General features: G+C 46.9%; 1 protein-coding gene across 3 annotated transcripts in view; it reads left to right on the top strand.

The window, feature by feature from the left end:
• LAMA5 (laminin subunit alpha 5) overlaps nt 1-16,938 on the top strand; it is a 207,160-nt gene that overhangs the window by 174,417 nt on the left and 15,805 nt on the right. For 2 of the 3 annotated variants that reach the window (XM_053394450.1, XM_053394447.1), the window contains exons 56-69: nt 1,580-1,721; nt 3,048-3,150; nt 3,445-3,558; nt 4,499-4,678; nt 6,168-6,310; nt 6,976-7,161; nt 7,499-7,635; nt 7,911-8,064; nt 10,171-10,304; nt 11,764-11,926; nt 12,560-12,691; nt 14,509-14,660; nt 15,680-15,812; nt 16,161-16,301. In XM_053394450.1, the coding sequence (XP_053250425.1) occupies nt 1,580-1,721; nt 3,048-3,150; nt 3,445-3,558; nt 4,499-4,678; nt 6,168-6,310; nt 6,976-7,161; nt 7,499-7,635; nt 7,911-8,064; nt 10,171-10,304; nt 11,764-11,926; nt 12,560-12,691; nt 14,509-14,660; nt 15,680-15,812; nt 16,161-16,301 (2,014 nt within the window). Of the gene's footprint in view, nt 1-1,579; nt 1,722-3,047; nt 3,151-3,444; nt 3,559-4,498; nt 4,679-6,167; nt 6,311-6,975; nt 7,162-7,498; nt 7,636-7,910; nt 8,065-10,170; nt 10,305-11,763; nt 11,933-12,559; nt 12,692-14,508; nt 14,661-15,679; nt 15,813-16,160; nt 16,302-16,938 lie in introns of all 3 variants that reach the window. The other variant, XM_053394448.1, reaches the window with a different exon arrangement.

The following is a 16,938-nucleotide window of genomic DNA, read 5'->3' as shown; positions in this document are numbered from 1 at the left end:
ATATAGGAGGCCCTTAAATCTCTTCATTCTTCACCATGTGATGAGTTATTTTCTATCTGGGTTTCTATTTTCTATCTGGGTTTAAAGGAAATAATCTCAGCACTTCAGTGTTTTCTTTGCAAAGTTGAGGATTTGTTAAAAATCCTGGCTTGAAAGCAGTACATGGCTTGAGAGCAGTACATGTGAAAAGGATCTAGCAGTCTTGGTTGACCACAAACTTGACATGAGCCAAGAGTGTGACGCGGCAGCTAAAAAAGCCAATGCAATTCTGGGCTGCATCAATAGGAGTATAGCATCTAGATCAAGGGAAGTAATACTGCCACTGTATTCTGCTCTGGTCAGACCTCACCTGGAGTACTGTGTCCAGTTCTGGGCGCCACAGTTCAAGAAGGACACTGACAAACTGGAACGTGTCCAGAGGAGGGCAACCAAAATGGTCAAAGGCCTGGAAACGATGCCTTATAAGGAACGGCTAAGGGAGCTGGGCATGTTTAGCCTGGAGAAGAGGAGGTTAAGGGGTGATATGATAGCCATGTTCAAATATATAAAAGGATGTCACATAGAGGAGGGAGAAAGGTTGTTTTCTGCTGCTCCAGAGAAGCGGACACGGAGCAATGGATCCAAACTGCAGGAAAGAAGATTCCACCTAAACATTAGGAAGAACTTCCTGACAGTAAGAGCTGTTCGACAGTGGAATTTGCTGCCAAGGAGTGTGGTGGAGTCTCCTTCTTTAGAGGTCTTTAAGCAGAAGCTTGACAACCATATGTCAGGAGTGCTCTGATGGTGTTTCCTGCTTGGCAGGGGGTTGGACTCGATGGCCCTTGTGGTCTCTTCCAACTCTATGATTCTATAAACAGAGTCCTAAGGTCATAGAATTGTAGAGTTGGAAGGGACTCTGAGGATCATCAAGTGCAAGCCCCTGCGATGCAGAAATATGCAACTGTCCCATATGGGGATCAAACCTGCAACTTTGCAGTTATCAGCAGCGTGCTCTAACCAACTGAGCTATCCAGAGATGTTCCCAGTTCTGTAGCGGCTACCTGATCCTGCATGTCCAGGTTATATTTTGCAATTCCCAACGTGGTTGATATCAAAACTACTGGCGTCCTGCGTTTTCTGTAGCCCTTCGTTCTCCCTCTCTTTCATAATACTGAATGTAAAGGAAGAATGAGAAGTTTCAGGGCCTCCCATATCTAGCAGCCAGCCTGTTAGTTCTGCAAAGCAAGGTTGGGACATCTGTTGTAGTCCAGCCACATCTGAAGGGTAGCTCCCTTCATCCCTGATCACCGACCATGTTAGCTAAGGCTGGTGTGAGTTGAAGTCCAACAATGTTTGGAGGGTCGTAGGGTTCCTCAGCCCTGCTCTAAAGGCACAGCAGTGCTAAGAGAATGGAAATGGCGTTCAGGAAGTTCCATCCTGCCACATTTGAAGATGCTAACCTGTTCTCTGGCCAGGGCTGTAGAAAGGACTCCGGGCCACAGTGCCTTTGAACCACTCAGCCTTGATGCAGCAGGTGGGCTTCAGCTGCGGGGCTAATGGCAGACATCCTCCCATTTACATATTTGTCCTCCAAAAACAGCATCATCCATGGCACGAACCAGGATGGATTCATCCAGCGGGCGGTCAATGCCTCCAAAGCCTACGCCAGCATCATTGAGGCAGTGGGGAATGCGGAGCGAGCGGCCAATGAAGCTTATAATGCTGCCGGCGAAGCTTTGATGGTATGAGTCTCTTATTCCCCACCCCCCAGCAGACACAAGAAATCTTGGCTGCAGCTTGCGCACCTGCAAGGACACTGGTGTCTGAGAACACAGGGCACCTTCACTCATCTGCTCTGTGCTTACCTGCTTAACCAAGACTGTGCCAGGCTCCCTCGTGCAGCAGCTGTGACTGGCAAGGAGGACTGGCTCCTTTTCATGTGATTTGCTCCCTTTCCCCAGATGCATTGCAGACAGATGGCTGTGTTTGCAGAGCTTGTTGGCGGGCAAAGGGAGAAAGAACCTGGCAAATTGACATCTCTTGCCAGGGGAGGGCTGTTGGCAGCCAGCATGCTCCTGCCTGTTTATGCACTCTTCTGAGCTTTGCGTATACACTTGGCCCTAGCCTGGAAAGACAGGTCATGCAAGGAAATCATGCAGTTGCATTAACCAATAAATACATTGAATTGGGCTTGAAATGCTCGATTCGGTTTAGTTAGCAGAACTACCAGCCACTCAGTGACAGGGATTCTGTCCTTTTTGCAAACATGTGAAGAGGTTAGAGACTTGTGTGGGACGTGGGTGGCGCTCTGGTCTAAACCGCTGAGCCTCTTGCGCTTGCCGCTCAGAAGGTCAGCAGTTCGAATCCCTACGACAGGGTGAGCTCCCGTTGCTCTGTCCCAGCTCCTGCCAACCTAGCAGTTCGAAAGCACGCCGGTGCAAGTAGATAAATAAGGAAGGTAAACTGTCATGTACTGAAGTTGTCACCCTGGGCCAGCAGGGGGATACTGTAGATAGTTTTCACTCAGGTCCACGTATGCAAATAAGGGATTGAAAGTGACGTTCAGTGATTGGATAGTTACAGAAAGTGTTACAGTTGTGCTGTAGTGGAGCTCTATATAAGCAGGCTGGCTGAACCCTTCAGTTCAGTTCTGTTCTAGCCTGTGAATAAACAAGAGCTGTTTGAAGAATCGGTGTGTCGTCTGATATGTTCGCCCACAACTTAAGAAAAACGACCTTTCCATGCACTCTGGTTTCCATCATGGTGTTCCGTTGTGCCAGAAGCGGCTTAGTCATGCTGGCCACATGACCCAGAAAGCTGTCCCTCGGCCTGAAAGTGAGATGAGCGCCTCAACCCCAGAGTTGCCTTTGACTGGACTTAACTGTCCAGGGGTCCTTTACCTTTACCTCTTAGGGACTCATGGTATAGTGGGGACATGGACCAGGGAGGAAATGGACCAGGTTCCATGAGGGGAAGTCCAATGGAAGTTAGAGGTGAGGCAAGGGTTCCAGATGTTCTGTGGGTTACTTGGCAGGCAAGGTGTGAACAGTTGTCTTCTGTGCTTGCAGAGTGTCATCTTAGATGATCTTGGGGCCGTGTCAAAAGAGATGAAGAAAAACAGTACTGCCTTAGGAGAAGCTGTGAAGAGGGAGCAGAGGAGGCTCAGTGGAGGTAAGAGAAAAATCAGCAGACCCTTTACTGACCAATAACAAATTGAAGTTATTGTCCTCTTGTCTGAAACCCTGGACTGCTGTTGCCAATCAGTGTTGCCAGTATTGAGCTATATGGACTGATGGTCTGAATAGGCAAAAGGCAGCTTCCTGTGTTCCTATACTTAAAAGTCCATGACCCAAAGTTTCATTTGTACCAGGCCTTTTCCACAGCACAACTGAGTAGAGACACCTCATTTCAGCAACCCTGATTTGTAGATCTGTAACCCTGCAACTTTGTTTATTTTCATCCAAGACATCAAGGGAGCACTACAGGCAGCCAAGGACAGATTGGCTGGCATGCAAACAAAGAAGGAGCAACTTCTGAAACAGCTGCAGTCGGTGAAGAGCACTCTGGACACGGTCCAAGGTTTGTCCAGGTTTCAGTCCCTTCATAAACGCCCCTGTGAAGTCTCCTCTTAACATTCTGGGCGCTCTAACCCACTGCAGCCTCTTCTGCTGTTAGCACTAATTGTTCTGCACATGTTAGCAAATCCATGTCACTTTAGAGCATGCATGTTCCAGGTTCCACCACCCAAAGCCAAGCAGTGCTTGATTCAAGGCCCTTTGCTTTATATCCTTATGATACAACACTGAAATTACAAAATTAACCAAATCCGGCGTCTGTCTGATGATTCCCCACCCCAACCAAAAGGTTTAAATGAAACAGAATTTATTATTATCATTAGTGTGGCACAGAAATAGTCTGTGGGCTTCTTCCACGCGACGCTTGCCAACTCATATATTTGCTTTTCTTAAGCTAAAATGAATCTGCGCTGGTGCAGATGTTTGTGGCTTATCTTCTGTAATAATTAAGAATTTATTATTTATTATTTCTACCCCACCCATCTGGCTGGGTTTCCCCAACCACTCTGGGTGGCTTTCAACAGAACATTAAAAACAGAATAAATCAAAAACTTCCCTAAACATTAAAAACTTCATTTTTCCCCCTTATTAAAATAGTTTATTTACATATACAGTGGTACCTCGGGTTACATACGCTTCAGGTTACATACGCTTCAGGTTATAAACTCCACTAACCCAGAAATAGTGCTTCAGGTTAAGAACTTTGCTTCAGGATGAGAACAGAAATCGTGCTCCGGCAGCGCGGCAGCAGCAGGAGGCCCCATTAGCTAAAGTGGTGCTTCAGGTTAAGAACAGTTTCAGGTTAAGTACGGACCTCTGGAACGAATTAAGTACTTAACCCGAGGTACCACTGTAGAACACATACATTAAACATTAAGAATTTCAGCATTAAAAACTTCCCTTCTCTTGTCTTTGGTTACAACTTACCTTCTTTCCTTTGCAAGATGGCACCTCAGAGGCCATCCAGAGTGCAAAAGATGCTGCTGCGGAGGCTAGTGAAACAGTGGCTAGGATGGAAGGTAGACTGAGTGATATGAAGAAGAATCTTGATGAATGGAAGGAACAATATGGGGACCTTAAAAGCAACGATTTAAATCAAGCTGTCCGAGATGCCAGGACCACAGGTACATAACAGTCTAAATATATATCTGTTTAATATATCTGTACTTTTTGGGGGGTGAGGTGGAGACTGGTTTGAAGACGATCAAAATGATTTGAATCCATTGAAAAGCAAACTGAACAAATTTCTAACTATTGTTATTTGCTTTTCTGTCCAATGTCCAGTGTGACAGGCCAAATAGACTCATTTTGTTTCTTACCTACTGTACACTTTTTTCACATTGTCCGTTCCACTGTTTGTACTTGATTTGTAATTGTGTGTGTCTTATGCCATTAATTCTTTTTCCGGCAGAGTACTAAAGTGAAAAAAATATAATAAATTGTTCTCTTTTTTGCCTTCTGGCCTTTCGACATTGGCCATTTAGGTAATTAACCACCTGCTATATTCTTTCTCCCAGTCAGTAAATAATTTCAGCTTCTCTTATGCCCTGCTTTATTATATGTCGGTGACTACTGGGACAGGCAGTCAGATTGTCAGAACACATAATTAATATGAGTCTATAGCCAGGAATGAAATCAGTATTTTTTCTGCAGTTGCCTCTGTGGCAATGACTTGACAGTTCAATGGTGATCTTGTTTAAGAGAGGACCGGAATAAAAATGGCAGTAAGAGAGCTTGCAAAAGGGGTTGCAGTGTTGTGTGAGGTTGCGTCTGCTTTTTACAGTCTGGTATGGTTCCTTATAAGATCATTGTTCCAGAGAGCAGCTATCACTGAGCTTAAGACAGTTTGGACAGTCAAAATTCCAGAGATATAACTTTCTACTTCAGCTCCTGAATTATAAGCATAAGACAAGCATGTGCAGGTCAGGTTCACAATTCAAATTTAATTCAATTCAAAGTGTTGGTGTTCACCTTTAAAGCCCTAAACTGCCTCGACCCAGTATTCCTGAAGGAGCAGCTCCACCCCCAGTGTTCAGCTCGGACACTGAGGTCCAGCTCCGAGGGCCTTCTGGCAGTTCCCTCACTGCGAGAAGCCAAGTTACAGGGAACCAGGCAGAGGGCCTTCTCGGTAGTGGCACCCGCCCTGTGGAACGCCCTCCCATCAGATGTCAAAAAGATAAACAACTACTTGACATTTAGAAGACATCTGAAGGCAGCCCTGTACAGGGAAAGTTTTAATGTGTGACATTTTTATCTATTTTTAATCTTTGTTGGAAACCACCAAAAGTGGCTGGGGAAACCCAGCCAGATGGTTGGGGTACAAATAATAAATTACTATTAATATTACTATTACTATTAAGCTGAGAGTGGTAGTTCAGCAGGAGCTCAGCAAGCTTGCAAACTACAGTCCCTTTTTTGAGGTGAGGCAGCTGCTGCTGTCCCGATCCAGCAGGCTGTTCTTATGTTGGTCCTGCTTTTCAGGTGTCGATATCCTGCTTCCCAGAAATGTGTCTACTCCTTCTTTGAACTCCCTTTCTACTCTCACCATCAGTCCTGTGCCTGTTCTCTAGCTCATGCTGTCCCGTTGAGTTCTTTTTCTTTCCTGCCTTCCAGTCTCAAGCCTTGAGAGCACCCTCCCGTTGCTCCTGGGAAAGCTGAGCAGTCTGGAGAACAGAAGGAGCCACAACGCAACCGTTTCAGACAACATCCTGCGGGTGCGCCAGCTGATCTCGCTGGCCCGGAATGCCGTCAGTAAGGTACAGACACAGAGAGTCAGAGAGACAGCCGATAAGTCTCTTTGCTTCTACTCCAGGGCTCAAAAGCAGACCTCTACCTTGTAGAGGACGCGGGTGGCGCTGTGGGTTAAACCACAGAGCCTAGGACTTGCCGATCCGAAGGTCGGCGGTTCAAATCCCCGCGACAGGTTGAGCTCCCGTTGCTCGGTCCCTGCTCCTGCCAACCTACCAGTACGAAAGCACCTCAAAGTGCAAGTAGATAAATAGGTACCGCTCCGGCAGGAAGGTAAACAGCGTTTCCGTGCGCTGCTCTGGTTTGCCAGAAGCAGCTTAGTCATGCTGGCCACATGACCTGTAAGCTGTACGCCGGCTCCCTTGGCCAATAAAGCGAGATGAGCGCCGCAACCCCAGAGTCGGTCATGACTGGACCTAATGGTCAGGGGTCCCTTTACCTTTACCTACCTTGTTCCAGAAACCCACAAGGGGAGGTTCCAGCTTGGTTCATCCATAGTAGACCTTACGTTTGGGCCTGAATGGGCCTCACTGGGTCATCACGTTCGTTAATTTCAGTCGGTCTCCTCTGAGTGGAGCTTAGCTGAATATTTCAAGTGCAACAGATTCTGCCTTTTGGATCCCTTCCTCGGAGACAATGTCAGCCTCTGTTGGTTTGATTTCTTGGCTTCTAGATCAAAGTCCCAGTGAAGTTCAATGGAACTTCAGGTGTGCAGATCCGGACTCCCAGCAACCTTCAGGATTTGGCTGCCTACACTTCCCTCAAATTCTACATCCAGAACCCAGAGCCCAAACCGAGGCAGAGGCGTCAAAATGGAGATGACCCGGGGCGCTTTGTGTTGTACCTGGGGCACAGGAATGTAAGTGCATTTGCTTCTGTGAGAGAGAATATGAGAAGCATGGCATTGGTGGTGCGGAGAGCAATTGCACAACATCTTTGCATGCTGATGTCACTGCTTGATAACGGTGTGTCTGTGCTGCATGCAGATAAAAGGCCATTTTGGGGGCACAGAGCCACATCGGGTATAAGATACCAAGTATGTTGACATGATTAAGGTGGGCAGCAAGCTGTGCAAACTCTTGAGTTTGTACATCCAAAGCTGGCTAACCAACCCCAAGAGTGTTGTCCGAGGGATGGCCTTGGCAAGGAGATGTCAAGCATTCCTGGTGACTTGTGCTTGTACTGTTCATATCCAGGGCACTGGTGACTACATGGGCGTCATCCTGAAAGACCGCAAGGTGCAGTGGGTCTACAGACTGGGGGATGAGGAACCAACACATTTATCTGTTGACGAAGAAATTGGAGAGCAATTTGCAGCAGTCAGCATCAACAGGTATGGAAGGGAGGAGGTGGGAGAAAAGAATGTGTGGGAGAGAGAAAGAGAGAACATTCTAATACAGTATTTTGTTGTTTAGAATGTGGGATATTGCTTGTTGGGTAAGAAGACTTGGGCCAATCATTTCTGTTTGGGAAATAAAAGAAATTGCTCTGACGTTTAGGATTCAGAGCTGTTCCCCTGGGAGGCCTGGCAAGTGTCCTTTGTGCCTGTTTTATTTAGCCTCTGCTCTTTGCATTGTTCAGCCTATCTCCTTCCATCCTTCTTTGCAGGATTTTGCAGTACGGGCACATGTCTGTGACGGTGGAGAAGCAAACGTTGCACGAGACAAAAGGAGACAGCGTTGCCAAAGGAGAGCAGGGACTGTTCAACTTCAAGCCCCAAAATGTGGTCTTGTACGTGGGCGGCTACCCCTCCAGTTTCACGGTGAGATGGGCTGGCCAGGCTAGTAGTGGAGGGGGGCATGGAGTGGTGATGCTCTTTCTGCTGTTATTGTAACACCAGATCACCAACACCAGTAGCAGCCATTTGTGGTTTGGGTCAGGCAAGCCTTTACTGTTGCACATGGCATTTTCAGCAGGGACCTTCATTGAGCAATACTAAGCACATAGCCAGGTGTATTTCAAAACACCTGTTTTAAATGTGTGCAACACTCCACAGGGAACACTCTGTTGCCTTTTATAGGAAAGTTAATGTTTTCCTGATAGAAAGCATGAAATTTCCAGCACAGAATGATTAAATGATGCAAAGACTCCCCCCTACAATGTATGGCTTGCTTCCCGGATAAATTCATATTTCAGCTAATAACACAGTCCGCTTGGCACGTGTTATTAATAAATCTTGAGGGGTTGCATACGATGGCTGTAAGATAGTGTTTCAAGCAGCCTGAAAGCACTGCCTGAGAGAATGCTTTTAACTGTTTGTATAATGCTTTAAAAAATGTTTTAAGACCTCCTTTGTTTGGGGGTTTTAAACAGGTGTTGAATGGCCACCTGCCAGGGATTCTTTAGTTGTGATTCTGTTCCATTGAGAGTCCGTCAAGGCTGCGAACAGCGGGACTGTTGTGGTGTCCCGCCTGCTTCCACTGTGCCAACCTGCTTCTCCCGGCTTCAGCAGAGTATCTCGCGAAGCGGTGTGCCTGTGTGGAAGGAATCTCAACCATGCAGTAAAACACTCGTACAACAGCTTCTACTCTACGAAGCTTTGTTGTACAGCAGCAAAACAAACAATTCAGCCAGGAGAGAGAGAAGACATAATGCTTCTCCTGTCGCAGCCAAAACAGAAAGTAAAAACGTTCGCATAACAAAGATGCGAACACACCTCCAGTGACAGGACGTCATTTCCCTTGAGCTGTTAACCCTGTAAGCTCTGGGTATCCTCACAGATTCCTGTACTGGAGAGGGTTAGGCTAGATGACTCTCGGTGTCCCTCCCAATTCTGCAACTCTATGGCTGACATGTTTGCCGTGCTGTGCTCCTTTGGAAGGGAAGGTGGTGTTGTAAACAAAAATTGCCCTTTTCCCTTATGGGGTATCCAAGAGCCCATATAGAGTCCTTACATAGGTTCCCTATCGGTAGAAGATAACAGAGGCCAACCAGAGAATATTGAGAAGCAAAGCTGCTAGTAAGCTTGATCTTTATTGATCTGTTGCAACAGGGTGCTCCCCTCACCTGCAGGAGAGGAGGAGGAACCCAGAAAAATGGCGCGCAAGGCCTTATAAAGACTTTTGAAATTGCCACCCTGTAGATCAAGACCACCCCTCAGATACATCATACCTACATCACAAAAAAAGCGGTCTAAAACAGAAATTTTGAATGTTGTTTATCTCCTGTCTGGCAGGTTACTTTATTGTATTTCCTGGGGATCCTGGCTAGTCTTTTGTAATGATAAATACTTAGTTCCTGGGCCAGGTCACAGGCTCACACTCTATTCATATCTTAAATGTGCCCTTAAGACAGGATTTGTGAGGAAAGAGACAATGGGGAGATTTCCCACTTTGACCTTGCAGAGAAAGCATTTGCTCAGTTTAGGAATCAAAATGGTTCCAGGTCGGTCTTCCTCTGCTGATCTATGTACGTGCTTGGTTGGTACACTTATGAACGTTACCATATATCTAAAACCTCAAAGTTCCTATCACAGTGGGATATAAGTAATAATAACCCCCAAGCAACCTCATCATTGATTGTAACTGGTAGCAGAAGCCTGGCCAGTCAGCATGCTTACTGATGGATCTACTCCTGGGATGAAGTTCAGATTTTGTAGGTTCATTAGCAAAAATGCAGACAGGAAGCCCGGTGCAGCAGACAGTCCTATGGGTGGGAAGAGGAGGCTGGGACTGCAGAATCGCAAAGGGTTTAGGCATCTTAAACGGAAAGTGAGTCCATGTAGAGATGGAGGCAGCCAAGGAGCAACTGGAATACCCAGGGTACTAGAGGGGGTTGGGTGGGGCCGCTGGCCTAGCCCACCAAATTGAAACAGAAGAGTTGTGCCCATCCCAGCTATGAACCTGGACGCTTCCTCTCTTCCTCACAGCCTCCAGCACCCCTGCGCTACCCTAACTACAAAGGCTGCATAGAGATGGATTCTCTCAACGAAGAAGTCGTCAGCCTGTACAACTTCCAGCGCACCTTCCACTTGGACACTGCCGCCCAGAGGCCGTGCACAAGGTGAGCTGAGCCCACAGCAAGCGACGTCAAACCTAGCTCCTCTCTGCTTTGACGGTGGCTTGCTGGGGCAGTGCGAGGGGAGGAATGAGGTGGGGTTTGCAGAAGACGTTTCACAGGCTTTAGGCACAGAGGGAGCAGAGGCAGGGATGCTCCACTCAGACCTCCTGCGCTTTCCACAAAGCCTAAAGATACGTCGCTTCATTTGCTTGAGAGATGCCAGCAGTTTGCTGAACTCAGGCACAACGCTTCGGCTGCACCTTTCAAGTACACAAGCAAGTAAAAAGCCTGTAGCAGAATCTATCTACGCACCCTCAGCTCCTACGGCCTGAAAACTTACTTTTAAAAATAAGTTTTTGGAAGTCTGAGATTTTCATGATCCCACAGAGATCTTAGACTATTTGATTGTTTCATACGGAACCTGTGCTTTCTTGAACTGTGCTGCTTATATGTCGTGCCCTGGCGTTTTATTTATTCTTACTCAGAGGGGTCTTCAGCGTAATCGCAGCTTGCCAGCTCTTGCAAAGAGCTGCCAGGCTCTAGCAATCCGCAACTTTCTGCTGATTTCCAGGTCTTTACCTCTCCACAGTATGAGACACTCCTGAAAGCAAAAACTACAGTCTTTCCTTTCAAAAACTTGTTTCCCCATTTTTGAGGCTTAGAATTACTTTTTAAAAAAAGAAAAAAAGTAGTAGCGTGACTTCTGTGTTTCTAGAGCCCACTTGCATAGATTTTTCCATGGACTTGGGGACTTTTTGTGTGAAAGAGACAATAACTTGCAATATCAGGATTTGAAGATTGAAAACAATACAGATTTATGGAAGACAGAATGGTTGGATTTTAAGGAATGAATATTATATGTAGCTGCAGGAGAGAAAGCTGGAAGTCCTTTTATTTTTATTTTTATTTCTTTCTGTAGTTTCCCTCTCTTTCCCCTTTTCTCTCCCTTTCTCCATTTCTTGTCTTCTTTCTTTGTTCTTCTTTAGACTAAGTAGCTGTCTTACCTTAAGGTAAAGGGACCCCTGACCATTAGGTCCAGTCGTGACCGACTCCGGGGTTGCCGCGCTCATCTCGCTTTATTGGCTGAGGGAGCCGGCGTACAGCTTCTGGGTCATGTGGCCAGCATGACTAAGCCACTTTTGGCGAACCAGAGCAGCGCACGGAAACACTGTTTACCTTCCCGCCGGACTTGCACTTTGACGTGCTTTCGAACTGCTAAGTTGGCGGAGCAGGGACCGAGCAACGAGAGCTCACCCCATCATGGGTTTTCAAACCTTCTGATCGGCAAGGCCTAGGCTCTGTGGTTTAACCCACAGTGCCACCTGCGTCCCTATTATCTTAGTATATGATAAAAAGGGTGTGCATTCTTGTAGATCTATGAATAAGTATAAATAAATATGTTAATTAAAAGAAAAGACTGGGCATTCTTCTTGCCAGCTTTTTTACTTCTCCATTCTTTTAGGTCTAAATCGACAGGGGACCCCTGGCTGACCGACGGCTCCTATTTCGACGGCACCGGTTATGCAGAGATCACGTTTGAGGGCCAGAGTGGCTCCTTCAAGCGCTTTGAACAAGAGATGCGGCTGGTGTCGCACAACGGGATCCTTTTCTTCCTGAAATTTCAGGCAAGCGTTGCTTTGAATTGTCGACCATACTGTGAGGCTGGGGCTCCCCAGCTGAAAGTCCTGTTTGGGTTGTGAGTGGTGTTAGTTGTAAGTGGAGGGGGAAGTGGATATTGGGGGGGGGGAGAAATAATTGCACGTGACCCAGCTCAGAGGAAGCATCAGGGAGCAAAATGGGCATCCTCTCTGCACTGGTCACCTCTTGATATCATTACGCCATAGCCGAGTCCCCAGTTTAGATGGGGTTTTGTTCTATAGCTTACTTAGTGTCATGGTTAATTTACCTGGACCTTCCTGAGGGTGAAACTGCAGCTGAAACCTTAGGACAGAGTTACCCACACTTGGTCCCCAGCTGTGTTTTTGGACTACAATTCCCACCATCCTTAACCTAGCTAAGGATGATGGGAGTTGTAGTCCAAAAACAGCTGGAGACCCAAGTTTGGGAAACCTTGCCCCAGGGGTACACCGTGCTTGGATCTTGTTGTTCTTTCCTTGCTTTTTAAAAGTTTTATTTCCCTCTTCCAACGACCTGGAGACCGCCTCCTCTTTCCAGGGCGAGAACACTGACCACGTGCAAGGGGAAGGCAACATTCAGGATCGATAGACTGAAAGGTTCTTCTCGCTTTTCCTCCACAGAGGCAGCTGATCTGCTTGGCTGTTCAAGAAGGGAAGCTGGTGCTCTACTATGACTTTGACGGAGGCCTTAAGGTGGCCCAGGCCTCCAAGGAACCTGCTGCACTGGTAGCCAGCAGCAATACGGATAAAGTGGTAAGGCGGGAAGAGACCTCCCTACTTGGATTGGGCTAGGGGAGGGTCTCACATGCCCTTTCCCAGAGGGTCCCATGGCAGGGTGCAGAAAGCCACACCATAAAGCACCAGCTCCCTCACTGCCTTCGCGGTTTAGGGACTGGGCTTTTTGCATTTTCCACACAGTCACTTATTTGCGTCATCGTAGAATGATTGTGCGATATTCCCACCAGCCACCAAGAGCCTGGTCTTCAAAACTATTCTAATTCTTGACCGGGCACCTTGTTGGCTAGAGTTCACTGGAGGATGCCTTTGGGAATATAATGGAGGGGAATGTTCGGTGCTGGTTCATCCTCTTGGCTCAGGAAACTTGCTTGAGGACAATGTTTCAACTTCTGTATTGCTTATTAGAACAAAAAAAAGGTACATGAGCAGTTTACTGAAAAAATCTAAAATGTTACACTAAAAATGAACAACATGAAAATTTAAAATATAAGTTAATCAGGTTAAGAAAGAAGAAGAAAAGAACCACCCACAACCCATACTTTTAGTTAAACTGTTAAAATAACATGGCTTAGTAGGCTAAAGTAAAGGTAAAGGTACCCCTGCCCGTACGGGCCACTCGTGTCCGACTCTGGGGTTGCGCGCCCATCTCGCTTAAGAGGCCGGGGGCCAGCGCTGTCCGAGGACACTTCCGGGTCACGTGGCCAGCGTGACAAGCTGCATCTGGCGAGCCAGCGCAGCACACGGAAACGCCGTTTACCTTCCCGCTAGTAAGTGGTCCCTATTTATCTACTTGCACCCGGGGGTGCTTTCGAACTGCTAGGTTGGCAGGCGCTGGGACCGAGCAACAGGAGCGCACCCCGCCGCGGGGATTCGAACCGCCGACCTGACAATCTGCAAGTCCTAGGCGCTGAGGTTTTACCCACAGTGCCACCCGCGTCCCGTTTCTTGGTAGGCTAGATGAAGCAAAAAGGCTTTTAGCTGGTGACGAAAACAGTACAGTAAAGGCACCTGCCTGAAATAAATGGGGCAGCAAGTTCCAGAGATGGGTTTAGCCACACCAAAGGATCCACTTAATACAAAAGCAGAAGGAGCATTGTGTGTCACTTGCAGCAGCCGGTCCTGCAGATCTAAGCAGCCAAGTGAGTGCTTAGGGAAGCTTTTAATGTTTGATGCATTACTGTATTTTAATATTTTGTTGGAAGCCACCCAGAGTGGCTGGGGAAGCCCAGCCAGATGGGCGGCGTACACCATATTTTTCGCTCTATAAGACGCACCAGACCACAAGACGCACCTGGTTTTTGGAGGAGGAAAACAAGAAAAAAAATATTCTGAATCTCAGAAGCCAGAACAGCAAGTGAAAGCAGCGATCCCTCTTGCTGTTCTGGCTTCTGGGATAGCTGCACAGCCTGCATTCACCCCATAAGACACACAAACATTTCCCCTTACTTTTTAGGAGGGAAAAAGTGAGTCTTAAAGAGCAAAAAATACAGTAAATAATAAATTATTATTATTATTATTATTATTATTATTATTACCACGGAGGGGAGGCATTCCTTCTGGTAAACTGGCCCCAAGCTCTTAAGGGCTTTGTTTACTGTCATTTTGAACCTGTCCAGTTCACAAATCAATGGCTAGTGCAGATCTCTGCGTAGGGATGTTACCTGTTTGACACGGGGGTCAGGCTCCAATCAATCATTGTGCCACAGAAATCTTGCCTTAGGTCACCGTGATGCTTGCCTTCTAATTTCTTTGGGGACAAGTGGCCCCTAGTTCCAGCGGACATTATCCATGCTTGTTTGGTTTGGGGTTTGTTTGTTTTTGTCCGATTCCAGATCCAAATATTCCTCCACAAAATGGGTTCTAAGGATCGCGTTCTGGTGCGCCTGGAGCAGTCTACCGTCTTCAATGTGGAGCAGGAGAACAAGTTGCAGAGTGCCACTTCCTACTTCCTGGGTGGTGCGCCCACCTCCATTCTGCCCGAAAGGTAAGGCTCTTGAGTCATTCAGTATATCTGAAGGAGCATCTCCACCCCCATCGTTTTACCCAGATACTAAGGTCCAGCTCTGAGGGCCTTCTGGCGGTTCCTTCACTGAGAGAAGCCAAGTTACAGGGAACCAGGCAGAGGGCCTTCTCGGTGGTGGCGCCCTCCCTGTGGAACTCCCTCCCACTAGATGTCAAAGAGAACAACTACTACCAGACTTTTAGAAGACATCTGAAGGCAGCCCTGTTTAGGGAAGCTTTTAATGTTTGATGCATTACTGTATTTTAATGTTTTGTTGGAAGCCGCCCAGAGTGGCTGGGGTATACACATTATTATTATTATTATTATTATTATTATTATTATTATTATTATTATTATTCAGCACCCAGGGTAGGCTTAGGTTTCCTCTCTTCTGTATTTGTCATCGTGTTTCCTTACGAGGGCCACACTTTCATGCTCAGCACAAATGTACTGATGCTGAATCGTGGGTGTTTCTCCCCCGCCCCCCAAAAAAACAACCTGGTAGCCCTGATCAGAAATGATGTCTTCGTGTACAGCATTGCAGAGGCCTCTGGGTCAGACCACGTTTTACAATCCCTCATAGGCCGTTTGGATTTACAAAGTGCTTATGGGAGGCAGGGATACAGTTTTATATCAGCTTAAACAAAAAACCACAGACCCTGTTTTGGGGTTCAGCATCTGATATTGCAGTTTTCTCCAGCTCCGCAGCTGTGAGATTTGGGTAAAGAGGAGCTTGGGTTGTGCACTTGCCATGCTAACAGTAGACACATTGAAACTGAGGGACAGAACTAAATTGGGTCCATTGATTTCAGTGGGTCTGTTCTAAGTCAGACTTGGTTGCTTACAATTCTTGGGTTCAGCAGCTTTCTTTGCTGCCTCCTCCGCCTCCTTTAACTCTCTCTGCCATCAGACATCTTGTATGGAATCCCATACAAGCTCTTAAAGAGCCAAAACCGCTTCCCTCCCCACCCCACTTTTTCAGTATGACGTGTTTCTTTCAGCCTGAAGAAAATATTCCCCAAAGGCGGATCCATCCGAGGCTGCATGAAAGGATTGAAGGCTCTTGGAAAATACGTTGACTTAAAACGTATGAACACCACGGGAGTGAGTTACGGCTGTACCTCAGACCTCCTGGTGAGTAGGACGTGTTGGGCCTGTTTGCTGCGCTAGACCAAAAGAATCGCACCATTTTAAGTGGAGGTTCACACCTGCCTGAGATTCAAAATTGTTTTTACATATGTGGTTTTTTTATTGCTTATCGTTTTGGGGTGGGAAGCAATTCAGACATGGAAATAAATAAATCAGACATTCAGCCGTGCTCAGCCCTATGTCCCTGGGAAGCTCACAAACAGGGCTGCAAATGGAAAAGTGCTTCTGTCAGATACATTGGAAGGGACTTCCCCAGATGTATGTCTACTCAGGGGCAAGTCTCATTGCTGCATGGGTTCTATCGGTTTTGCAATCACTCTGTCCCCTTTGCAGGTGGCTCGCTCAGTTAAACTTCACGGCCACGGCTTCTTGACGATGTCGCTGCAGGATGTGCCCTCTTTGCAAGATTTCTACACTGGTTTCAGCTTCCGCACCACCCAAAGCCGTGGCTTGATGTTCCACCATGCGACAGAGGTATGCCCTTCCTCTTGGCCAATGTTCCACTATAGCACCCATCAACTCTCCTAAGTGGCTGATGGGCACGAATGGTTCCTAGCACTTCCTTCCTCCCACTGAGAACCAGGTGTTAAGAGAACACTTAAGTGTCATGGAAGATGCACACCCTATTCTTTCCCTTTGTTAGATGCTCCACAATTTGTGTCTTCTTGGCACAACGGGTGACCTCTGAAAGCTTGACTGCCACCTGTATTCCCAAGGGAGGAACACTTTCTATTTCTTACTCAGTTCCCCATCTCAAAGCTCTGGCTGGATCTTCTTCAGGCTTTGTCTGTTGTGAGAAAAGTGTTACCGTATTTTTCACTCCATAAGACACATTTTTTTCTTCCTAAAAAGTAAGGGGAAATGTCTGTGCATCTTATAGAGCGAATGCGTGGTCCCTGAAGCCGAATTGCCCAGGGGCAAAAAGCAGGTCATGCTTTTTTTTGGAAAGAGGGAAGTGGGTGTTGAAACAAAGCTGCTGATCGTTTGCCGATCGGGGAGAGAGATAAGGGACGCTAGAGATAAAGGAGGCTGCCTGGGAGGGGGGAGGTAAAGACAGCAAACTTGCAAAGGGCGGAAACAGGAAGATTAAAGCAATAAGGGGAGAAATTAG

Source organism: Podarcis raffonei, chromosome 6, assembly GCF_027172205.1.
Source record: "Podarcis raffonei isolate rPodRaf1 chromosome 6, rPodRaf1.pri, whole genome shotgun sequence".
Classification (NCBI taxonomy): Eukaryota; Metazoa; Chordata; class Lepidosauria; order Squamata; family Lacertidae; genus Podarcis; species Podarcis raffonei.
Note: the sequence above shows the minus strand (reverse complement) of the source record. Positions and strands in the feature narration are given on the sequence as shown.